The sequence below is a fragment of the Littorina saxatilis genome, linkage group LG6, assembly GCF_037325665.1.
Source record: "Littorina saxatilis isolate snail1 linkage group LG6, US_GU_Lsax_2.0, whole genome shotgun sequence".
Taxonomy (NCBI): domain Eukaryota; kingdom Metazoa; phylum Mollusca; class Gastropoda; order Littorinimorpha; family Littorinidae; genus Littorina; species Littorina saxatilis.
In genome coordinates, this window is record NC_090250.1 from 40,702,946 (window position 1) to 40,715,445 (window position 12,500).

The window sequence follows — 12,500 nt, forward strand, 5'->3', positions numbered from 1 at the left end:
AGCAAACCTGGCTTGAAAATGTACAAGGAAGTGAACGTTTCTCTCTGTAATGAACCTTCAAATCAACCCTAACATTATCCAACTATTTAAGTGATTTGAAACATATTAAAGCTAGAAATCTTCTGATTAGACTTAGATCGGGAGTATCTCCTCTGAAAGTGCATCGATTTCGCTTTAATTTAAATGCAACCTCCGCTGATTTATCTTGTCCATTTTGTGTGTTGAAGATGAAGCCCCACTTTGTTTTAGTATGGCCTAAATATGCTGAGTTAAGAGAATATTATATTCCACGAAAATACACTAGAATCCCATCATTGTTTAAATTAACCATGCTGTTTTCAAAAACTAGTAAGCCGCTATTGCTACGTTTTTCTACATTTGTCATGAAGGCGCTTTCCATTCGTAATCCGTAATCCGTAAACGAAACAGGGCGATACTCCCTTACAAAGCAAACACGCGCTCGTAAACATACACTCACAGACACACACCATTCATATGACCACACGCAAACACAAACACCCATGTACGCGCAAGAGTGTGAAAAGCACACCGGAATTATTGGAATAGGATTATATATAATGAGTAGGATGTTAGCAAGTTATCAACAAAAAAAGAAACCCAAGGGGGCTCAGGACAAACTTCCCACTACCATGTGGCGACAAGAACTGACGCTTGGCCTGGCCTGCCGTCACATGAACGGCTGGGTTCGCAACCACACACCGAGCCAGCCCGTCTCAGTCTCTGTCCCGTTTACCAACGCACAGAGTAGTAGTGCGAATCTCCCCGCCCCCCTCTCACCATCTCTCTCTCTCTCTCATCACCTCTCTACTACGATACGGCATCAGTCGCTCCGTCGCTGGTGAGGCCTGTTGCTTTTCACCCACTTTAGTCTCAGTCGGTGCACCATTCTGTGACTGTGTAGGGTAAGCCGAAAACTTTCGAAGAACAAGAGAAAAAAAAACCCAAATCGGTAGAGATTCGCAAACAATTCTTTTCGTTGCGAAAAGCAGAGATTTACTTAGCAAAGTGCGTACGGCGGTGTTTTTTGCTAAGTGGTTAAAAATTACTTTATTCTTATTTTTTTTTAATGTTTTATAAGTTGTGAAAACAAGAAAAAGTGGGTGCGGCGGTTTTTAATTTTTTGTTTGTTAGTGTGGCTACACAATTACCCTACGCTCAGCGTTGTTTAAATGCGTCGAGGAAGAAATTTGACTCTGCTACGCTCGTCACAGTTTTCTGCTTTGTTTCGGTAGTAGTTGTGGCCATATTTATGGCAGGATCAAGGAACGCTGGGAAACAAACTACGGGACGTTTTCCACACGGCGGCTCGGAATGAAAACAAATTGTTTTCTGCTGCTCCTGCGGCTTCCTACACTATGTCACTTTTTTTCTTTCGCTGGGGTGTGTAAGGTTACTATGTCAAACACGGCTGTAGCAGCACAGCGGCAGTAAGTAGCAGCGTAGAGAGGTGTAAAACAGTTCACGCTAGTATAATAGATTCGGCTGTGTTTTCGCAAGGGAAGAAAATCTGTGGTGAAAGAGGAATAATTCAGATCGTTTCGGATCAATGAGAGTGCAGGAAATACTACAGCACGAAACGATCTTCCAGCACGCCTTCTACCTAGGACTGAGGTGGCGCCCGGACAAAGTTGAAACGCTGTGAAACTACTCAGTCCCGGGTGGAAAGACACTACTCCGGGTAGAAGGAAGCCACCCCGGGTAGAAGACTTGGCGTGCAGACCAGCAGGTGATCAGTGCCGTGTTATCTTCTCACTCATCGGCTCCCGCTATTAATGATTCAGCGGAGTTGTGATCAAGGTGTGTGTACCGTTTAGAACAAGGGGGGAAAATTAGTTGAACCGTCTTATGTGAAAATCTTAACCGTTTTCTCTTTGAAGACCCTAAACTTAAACCTTAAGACACCATTGACCGAAACATTCAGTTGTTCTACTTGTTTAAAGAAAAATACAGGGTAATCTTCAAGAAAGGATGAGTCAGTGCCAATTTCTAGGAAGATGCATGCTACCGTGATAATTTACATACAGAACAGTGGACATGTGTTGAAAAAGGAACAAAACCGCGGTGAAAAACGATACTTTTGACTTATTCCGTAAACATTAGCTAGTTTCACGTCTAAATGACAGAACTAAATTGCGGACAGTTGATGTCAAGAATCAATCTGAGACATTATTTTGGAATTTTATTAAATACACAATGTTATAAACAAAGAATACAAAATATTTCATTGCCCTGTGTTTTCGAGGAATGTTACCTTAAATGTTAAGGTTCCAAGTCTGAGCTTATTCAATCAATCAATCAATCAATCAATCAATCAATCAATATGAGGCTTATATGAGTTATATCGCGCATATTCTGTGGGTACAGTTCTAGGTGCTCTGCAATGATGCCGTGTGAGATGGAATTTTATATAAGGCCAGTCGATTGCAGCCATATCGGCGCATATTTACCTTTCACGGCCTATTATTCCAATCCACACGGGTATAGGTAGACAATTATTAACTGTGCCTAAGCAATTTTGCCAGGAAAGACCCTTTTGTCAATCCTGGGATCTTTAACGTGCACACCCAATGTAGTGTACACGGGGGGAGGGTTCGGACACCGAAGAGAGTCTGCACACAAAGTTGACTCTGTGAAATAAATTTCCGCCGAACCTGGGATCGAACTCACGCTGACAGCGGCCAACTGAATACAAATCCAGCGCGCTACCAACTGAGCTACATCCCCGCCCGTGATAGGGGCAACCTTGAAAGGCACGCTCCTCCTCGTTATAAAAGTTTGGCTGACCATCTCGGGTCTGGCCAGGCTTTCCCATGGGAAAAGACCACCCCTCCACTTCGTCACATACCCAAAATCAGCACCCTGACTGCTTGCTGTGGTGAGTTGGATTTTTTTATGAACGCACTCTTTTTTCACAAAATTAATTCATCCAAAAAGTCCAACAGTGCACAGAGTATCATCGAGGTTGTTAATGTTTGTTATGTGACCAAGCGGAGGGGTGATATTATCTCATTTAAAAGTCTGGCCAGGATCTAAGATGATAAGCCGAATTGTTTTCACGAGAAGGGGTGTGCATTGAAGAGTTAACTGAAAAAAATAGCTTCAGCAAGCAGAACTTTCACCCATGTAGAAACAGCTGTCACAATTTCTTCTCCAATGACTTTCAGTCGTTTGTCTGTAGCGCAGAACTGGATGCATAGCTGACTTTCACCCTCAGTGGTAACAATAGCAGTCACGATCGTCCTTTCATTGATTATCAATTAGTTGATAATAAATAATAATGCGGTAATTAACATGTATTAATCGCCCGTTCCCCATACCGTGCGAACTCACAGCGATCTTCCAAAACTGAGTGTGTACATGTATACACACAGTGACAATTAGTAAAAGGAAAACTGTATGTTAAACTTGAACAAAAGTCACACTACTATTCCGAGACACAATCTTAAAGTTCACAAAACTCAGTTACTTGACACTGAATTTGAAGTATTGTGCGCACACGCACATATATACTGACTGAAATATCATAAATAATCAGAACAGTTGTCCAAGATGCAGAACTGAACTCATCTGACCCCGAAACTCTAACGGGAAAGGGAGAAAGAGAAAGAAAGCAATATCATTCTACACAGAGGAAGCCATGGACAACGTGTCTTCCCGCTTCTGAATTCCGGGACAGAGTGGGGGACATCGGGCCAACTGAATCAGAAGCATACCCAGTTAGGCACGTACCGAGATCGCCCTTAGGGAGAGCCAATGCGTGAAGCCGCCTGTGCTCATTAGCTTGTGTGCAGTCGTGCGGAAACGTACAGTTAGAACAGAAAAGGAGTTGTTTTTGAACAAGTTTATTCAGTAATTTACAATTCAAAGAAATAAATGTATCACCAGGAGGATCATTTCAAGTAAAACACTTGCACAAACGTGCCCTTATAGATATAAACAATGTTGGGGGACTTTCCCGATTAGGAGGCCGACGTCTTACCACCACGCCACTGCGCCCGTCAATGTCTATGTTGACTGAAGGGTTTCCTGAAATCTCTTTCGCAACAATCGCTTTATCTTTTAGCTTTTGTTTCTTTCTCCTCGGAGTTACAAACCGGAGTTCCTTTCCCCTTTCGTCTAATTTTTGGACTCTAAGACTGTGGACTATTATTATAATGTGTAACAGGTGGTGGTTTTTTTTTTGCTGACTGTAAAAACGATGATGAAAAATTGTTGTGCATTATATGATACTGACAGGGATTGCACTTGAACCGTCAAATCAGGTCAAGGGAGTATAATCTTGTGGCTTTACGAATTTGTCTTGTAGAAAGGTGAAGTCGAGAATAAAGAGATTAAAACACAAATTCCACATTCACTTGTTTCAGAATATCCGAGGCCGAGAAAATAAACTGAAAATTAACCAACACCTTGTAGTTTCAGAAGTTGCGTTGTTTCATAATGCGTTTGATTTCAAGATTGTTTGACGAATCGTCTTAATTTCTCAACTTTTATCTAATGACTGCTTTCAGCAACTGGACTTGCACAGAACGCTGGCTGACTCACTACGGTAACATGGAATAGTCTTGGTACCTGTGACTAGAAATGAAAACTTTCAAGATAAAAAGAACACTCTTTCGCGATTGGAATCTTCAACTTTTGACGTCGTTTTTATCACAACTGAGTTCTGTACACTATTTCTGAAACTGAATACAGCTGTAAACCTCCAGCACCAAATTTAAAGCAGGCATAAAGTCTGTATTAAACAAGACTGCATCATCGGCCTTTGCTCAACAAGAGGAACTCACACATTTTTTGGGTCAGTCCTGTTCTTAACTTACCTGCAGCTACTTAACGTCACTGGGTAAAGGCCGTCAACAATAGACCTACAGTCTTTAGGCACGCATAAACGTGACCTACAGTCTTTGGGCATGCATAAACTTGACCTAGAGTCTTTGGGCGCGCATAAACTTGACCTACAGTCTTTGGGCACACATAAACTTGACCTACAGTCTTTGTGCACGCATAAACTTGACCTACAGTCTTTGGGCACGCATAAACTTGCCATAACAAAGACTGTCTGTTCAACTTAGATTCAAGCAGGGAAACAGAGCTTTTGGAAAGTCGAGTTTTTCAAGGGAGGCATACAATTTGCCGTAGCCAGGACTGTCTTGTTGGCTTAGATTCAACCAGGGAAACAGAGCTTTTCGAAAGTCGAGTTCTTCGAGGGAGGCATACAATTTGCCGCAGCCAGGATTGTCTTGTCGGCTTAGATTCAACCAGGGAAACAGAGCTCATCGCCTTGTTTACAAACTTAACAGTGGAAAATCCAATTATCAAGGCAGGCATAAACAAGGACATAACCGGGACTGTGTCCGCGTCAGCTTGGATTCAACAAGGGAAATCAACCTCATCGCCTTGTTGACAAACCTAATCGTTGGAAATCCAGTCTTCAAGGCAGGCATACACACGACCATAACCTGTGGACAGGCTGAGTGTCTCGTCAGTTTGGATTCAACCAGGGCAAACCAACATCAACGCCTTGTTGACAAACTTGACAGTGGAAAACCGAGTCATCAAGGCGTAAAACACGGCGTGTCTCCTCAACTCTAATTCAACCAGAGAAACCAACCTCATCGCCTTGTTGACAGAACTTTAACAGTGATTAAACCAGACCATGGCGAAACGCGTGTGTAACTTGGTACTGCTGGTAGTGGTAGGTATGTGCTGGACTTGTGCTCGCTGGAGCGTGGAAGCCGCAGGAGGGGGAGGTGAGGCAGGAGTGACCAACAACGTGACAGACAGTGGGGGGTCATGTCCGGTCAAGCTGAAACCGGCATCTTCCTCGCAGCAACCCGGGTGAGTGCAAGGACTTGGTGTTGGACACTTTGACCCGTGTGTGCGTGTGTATGGAGAGAGAGAGAGAGAGAGAGAGAGAGAGAGAGAGAGAGAGAGAGAGAGAGAGAGAGAGAGAGAGAGAGAGAGAGAGAGACTCTGAGAGAGAGAGAGAGAGAGAGAGAGAGAGAGAGAGAGAGAGAGAGAGAGAGAGAGAGAGAGAGAGAGAGAGAGAGAGAGAGAGAGAGCATGCCTGTGGGAATGGGGGTTGTGGTGATGGTGGTGGTCTAGCGTTTTTTCCAGGTTAAAAATGTCATCTGTTGATTGATAATGATGAGGATGAGGATGAGGATCATGGAGTCTCCCGTCGGTACGACGGACGAGTGGCAAACTGTTCAGCTTTTGGAACGCGTCCGTAATATTGACTTATCCAGATGTTCAGTATTGCACGTGTATGTGTGTGTGTGTGTGTGTGTGTGTGTGTGTGTGTGTGTGTGTGTGTGTGTGTGTGTGTGTGTGTGTTCGTGTGAATGCGGGCGTGCGTGCGTGTGTGCATGCGGGCGTGCGCATATGTGTGAGTGAGTATGTGTGTGTGTGTGTGTGTATGTGCGTGCGCATATGTGTGTGTGAGTGTGTGTGTGTATGTGCGTGTGTGTGATTATCCTGTAACTTTACTTACTGACCAGCTTAGAAATAAAACAGACCACTTAGATTCTATTCCTCTTCTTGTCTGAAAAACAAACCAGTTTTTTTGGGGGGAGGGAACGCTCATATTGTCATCGGAACAACCCAGGCCTCATCTCTTCTTATGTTCCATGAAATACCAGACACGCTTCTCCCGTTTTAAGACGAACATCGACCTTATTTTCTGTAAAATCAACTCTTGTTCTTATTTAACCTTTACATGATGTAAAATCATTGCCGATTGCTTTTTACAATCTTGTTTTTTGTTTGTTTGATTAAGCTCGTTTGGAAACTTTCTCTCTCTCTCTCTCTCTCTCTCTCTCTCTCTCTCTCTCTCTCTCTCTCTCTCTCTCTCTCTCTCTCTGTCTCTGTCTCTCTCTCTGTCTCTCTCTCTCTCTGTCTCTCTCTCTCTCTCTCTCTCTCTCTCTCTCTCTCTCTCTCTCTCTCTCTCTCTCTCTCTCTCTCTCTCTCTCTTTCTCTTGGAAATAATGCAACTAGAAGAGCAGTTTTAGTTATCGGGACCAAGTTTTACATTCATTCTCTCTCTGTCTTCGTTACATTCATTCCAACAAAAGAGACCGTTTTAAATGCTGCAGATAAAGTTTCTGTTACTGAATGGTTTGTTTGTTTGTTTGTTTGTTTGTTTAACGCCCAGCCGACCACGAAGGGCCATATCAGCAGGGCGGTGCTGCTTTGACATATAACGTGCGCCACACACAAGACAGAAGTCGCAGCACAGGCTTCATGTCTCACCCAGTCACATTATTCTGACACCGGACCAACCAGTCCTAGCACTAACCCCATAATGCCAGACGCCAGGCGGAGCAGCCACTAGATTGCCAATTTTAAAGTCATAGGTATGACCCGGCCGGGGTTCGAACCCACGACCTCCCGATCACGGGGCGGACGCCTTACCACTAGGCCAACCGTGCCGGTTACTGAATGGTAGACTGTTCGGTTCTGCAAAGTAACTAAGTTTGTCAAAGGCTTTCTGGTATACGCGCTCCAGCACTTTGCGAAGTCAATGCAGGCAATTAATCACAATCATGGGCGGGGATGTAGCTCAGTCGGTAGAGCGCTGGATTTGTATCCAGTTGGCCGCTGTCAGCGTGAGTTCGTCCCCACGTTCGGCGAGAGATTTATTTCTCAGAGTCAACTTTTTGTGCAGACTCTCCTCTGTGTCCGAACACCCCCCGTGTGTACACGCAAGCACAAGACCAAGTGCGCACGAAAAAGATCCTGTAATCCATGTCAGAGTTCGGTGGGTTATAGAAACACGAAAATACCCAGCATGCTTCCTCCGAAAACGGCGTATGGAAAATTTAGAAAAAAAGGATGCAAAATGGTGCAATCTGGTGCATTCTGAGGATGATCATTACCAGTTTCAGGCAGCAGATTTTGTCACTGATTAATACCCCAAAAATTGAAACTCAATTTTTTGGCTGGGGGAGGGGGGGGGGGGTTCCGGAAACCCCGGAAACCTCCCCCTCGTCCGCCCCTGATTTACAATCAGGTCTATTTCTGTATAAAGAAGGTTCAAAAACGTCCTCACTTTCTCTTTTTGTACTTTAAATCTTGTTAAAAATCTTGATATCTTTTAGAAAGTTAAAAATCTTGTCCGGGGAGCATCCCGGATTAAAACCTTCCGAGTTTCTGCACTGCAGTGTTTGTCACGAATCTCTTGAACGTCGACAGACTTGGCAAAGACGTGTTCAATGGACCAAGCTTCATCCCACCCAAAGCAGTATGGTGGAGTATTCACTCTTCAACAGATGCGAATGTGTGAGGTAAGTGTGCCCAATGTGGAGGCACAACCAGAAGAAGATCATGTCAATGTACTATGCTGCTAAGTTACCCGGGAAAAAAAAGAAGAAAAGAAAAATGGAAGAAAGGAAAAGAAAAGGAAACGAAGGAAGGACGAAAGAAAGGAAGGAAGGGAGAAAGGAAGGAAGAAGGAAGGAAGGAAGGAAGGAAGGAAGGAAGGAAGGAAGGAAGGAAGGAAATGAAAAGGAAAGAAGGGAAAACGAAAACATGATATGAGGAAAACAATAAACCACAAGCCAATAACGTGCCAACGAGAGCTATTGCTGCCCCACTGTACATTTACGACAAGGCAAGGTCAGTTTCACGCTGCAAACGAGTAAAATATCAGTCTACTAATTTCTTCTTTTCGGTCGACTGACAGGTGCAATTTGGAAAAATGCTTTTGGAAAAAAAATTTCCATTCGTGGAACACATTTTTTTCCACCACAAAATCGAAGGCATGGTGCAGTTGCGTGTTCAGCGAGTTACAGTTAGCTTATTCGCGATGAATTAATTACACCGTTGAAGCAATTTGGAAAAAAATCGACCATGGTGCTTGGAAACCGATGTGTATGTATAGTCCTTGGTAAGGTGCAGGCGCCCCTAATCTTGACCTGATACACTTGCCACTTTGTGTCCATTCCCCATCCAGAAAAGTGGACCAGTGACCATGCTAGATGTTTTGAAAACCGGCAGTACAATGGATCTCCCCTTCCAAAATGTAACAAATCTAGCACCTGGGAAGTCTTGAAATGGAGGTCAATTTACTGATTTATTACAATTTGTTTTGAAAAACCTAGGTTTTAAAGGCAGAAAGTTTGAATTCGAGGGCCTTAAAGGGAATGATTAATTTCAAACACAAAATGTCCACTTGCTCATGTACAGCAACCAAGTCAAATGGTATTTTCAAACTTACTTGGTTTATTTATTTCTGATTCTCCTGGTTGTTCTGTGTTTTCTCTCTGTTTTGTTTTGACTGTGTTGATCTTTAATCTCTGTCTCCCTCAAAAGAATCCGTTTTCAGGATTTGCTCTAAGAAGGGAACTGACTTTGATGATTCAGACGCCCGTCTGATGTCTGGAAGCGAACCCAACCAAGGCTGAAGTATTGCTGTCAAATTATCATATTCTATGTTTGTTAGCCTTTCTGACACGGAATTTCTACTTCATTACTGATTTTTTGCAAGAGTTTAAATACTTGTAACACTTGTAATACTTGCAACACTGAGGTCTGCTAGAAATAGCCTTCAGCGTATCCGTTGTACGATACAAAGTAGTTTACTAACTGATAGTTCCTTGCGTGTGTAGTACAATAAGGTTTGTGAAGGCTGCTTCATTGTACTACATAGTTGTATAGTTGTTGTAAGACAAAGTAAAATGTTTGTTGTTGAGCTGTTACGGCGTCGCACGTTACGCCACGGCCTGACTGGTCTGAAGTATAGCCCACAGCGAATCATAGTCACTGTACGAAACAACATGATGTACTACCCCAGTTCCCCGAGCGCGTAGTAGTAACAACAGTCCTGTGGAGATGACACAATTCGGATGGTTAAACAGCAACACGCATGGTCAAGCAATCCGACGTCTCAAGCATGCGAGTGAGCAGCCTCTCATGCTGTTGTCAGCACAAGACGGGATGATAGAAAGGACTCAAGATGGTGGATTGGTGGAGGAAGAAGCGGAAACGGGTGGTGGGCCGGCCGTTGTGTTAATACATTTTTCGCTCCATTACGCTAACAGCTTTTGTCATTTCACCGAGTTTCGTGTTGGTATCTGGACCGTACAGAATTCTCTTTGCAGTGTTATACTACGTTTTTTCTGTCACTGTAGATGATTTTTTGTACGGTTGCGATCATTGCCTGTCCATGTTATGGGCGTAAGTGATTCAGTGTCAAGGCGTCTTTATTTGCGAGGACCTGTCTATCAATAGTGTCTATCTACAAGTATCTGACCATGTACCTATTTCTCTCTCCATCTCTCTATCTTTCTATCTACCTATCTCTCAATCGATCTAACTATCTATCGATCTATATCTCTCTCTTTCTATCTATCTATCTATCTATCTATCTATCTATCTTATCTAAGAGGTGCTTTCTAACGACCTATCGATATATCGGGTGTTATCTATCTATCTATCTATCTATCTATCTATCTATCTATCTATCTATCTATCTATCTATCTATCTATCTATCTATCTATCTATCTATCTATCTATCTATCTATCTATCCGTCTGTTTTTCTGTCTGTCTGTCTTTCTGTCTGACTGTCTGTCTGTCTCGATATATTTCTCTTTCTCTGTCTGTCTCTCTCTGTCTCTGTCTGCCTGTCTGTCTGTTTGTCTGTCTGTCTGTCTGTCTGTCTGTCTGTCTGTCTCTCTCTCCCTCTCTCTCTCTCTCTCTCTGTCTGCCTGTCTTTCTCTTTCTATATGTCTACCTGATATTTATCTGTCTGTCTGTCTGTCTGTCTGTCTGTCTGTCCAAAGATTGTGTAATCTACAGTCTTTGGTCTGTCTGTCTGTCTTTCTCTCTCTCTCTCTCTCTCTCTCTCTCTCTCTCTCTCTCTCTCTCTCTCTCTCTCCCTCTCTGTCTGTCTATCTGTCTGTCTGTCTCTCTTTCTCAGGCTGCGTTGTAGGTTGATGGGCCAATAGATTTAATGTGTCTGTTTTAAAGTAAACACATTTTAAAATTAAACGCGTTGAATTTAGTTGAGCGAGTTAATTTAAAAACTGAAGTGTAATTTGTTACACTGTAGAACGACGTTAAAAAAAACACAGTATTAGAAGTAATAAAGTCTGACACCATTACGTCGCCGTTATTAAGAAGGCAAAAAAGCATGACTAATTTTTACATTTTAAAGGCACAGGCATTGCTGTTGTACGAAAAAGTATAACATTTTGTTCTTGTCAAGAGTTTTAAGGTCAATTAAACGCCTAATAACATTTGGTTTAAAAACAAAATAAACACCTAACGGCCGACATAAACGGTCGTGATAAATGAAGACTTACAACAATCAGTGAACAAAAATGTAATCACTTAAACATTTTTGTTATGTACATAATTATCATTCCAGGTAAAGGTGTGTGTGTGTGTGTGTGTGTGTGTGTGTGTGTGTGTATGTGTGTATGTGTGTGCGCGTGCGTGCGTGTGTGTGCGTGCGTGCGTGCGTGCGCCGGTGCTTGCGTGCGTGCGTGCGTGTGTGTGTGTGTGTGGTTGTGTCCGTGCCGCGTGCGTGCATTTGCATGGCAATGCTACACGTCTCTCTAGAGAAGAGTACTAAAACAATTCTAGCAAAACTCCACAACAGAACAAAAACAGAAAATAACAACCACGGATCCTGGAAGAACAGGGGCTTTAAAGCGTGTTTAGCAATCAGTGCCATTACAGTGTGTGAATGAGCATTGGCGACAATGATTAAGCAATTTGTGTCGTTAGCGGTCGGCGTGACTGCATCGTATTTGCACTTGGCAAGCTGCACGTGACCCGAATAGCTTCAATCAACAAGACACTGCCACGAGCCACAATGCAGTGCAACTAGCGGCAATGACCGGAGAACACTAATATTGTGCGCTGTGGCGTTTGTCTCGTTTAAAATCACAATTTATCCTATACGTGAAAGAGACCGCCCGTGTGGACATAAGACCATATCTCTACTTGTGTGTATTAAAAATATTAACAAAAAACAAAAAACAAAAAACTTTTTGTTTTTTTTAACCCGGTATCACATGGGAAGCCATGTTGTGTTCTCAATTTTTGCACTTAAATGAGTTGTTAGGACAAAGGGAGTTTGGAAGTGAATTTTCAGCACTAATTTTAAAGCCTGGTTCAGCGTAAAATTATGAGACAGGAAAAGGGGCATTTGGGAACTTTTTCACACAATTGACTTTTATTGTTATATACTAGAAGAAAGGATGCCTGGCAAAATGCAATAGCAGATTTATTGTATCTTTCTTACTTTTGAAATCCCAAACATGTAAATGTACAGGGGTCTGGCACCAAGGTTTCTTGGAATTCAATTCAAAAGGTACGGGATTTACAGAATTTACAAAATTACAGAGTTGTGTGCAAAATAACCTTCTCCGGTTTTGTCATTTTTCAAAACAATTTGCAATGTAGATAGATTTGCTCCTTTAGAGTCCGATTAACTCAAAATGTAAAACAAAAACTCAGTCAAATTTTCACCCG

General features: G+C 42.7%; 1 protein-coding gene across 1 annotated transcript in view; it reads left to right on the forward strand.

The window, feature by feature from the left end:
• Positions 1 to 867: 867 nt before the first annotated feature.
• Positions 868 to 12,500, forward strand: part of LOC138969208 (uncharacterized) — a 61,948-nt gene continuing 50,315 nt past the window's right edge. Inside the window, exons 1-2 of the mRNA XM_070341950.1 lie at positions 868 to 1,818; positions 4,530 to 5,856. Coding sequence (XP_070198051.1) covers positions 5,675 to 5,856 — 182 coding nt within the window. The 5' untranslated portion in view covers positions 868 to 1,818; positions 4,530 to 5,674. The remainder of the gene's footprint in view (positions 1,819 to 4,529; positions 5,857 to 12,500) is intronic.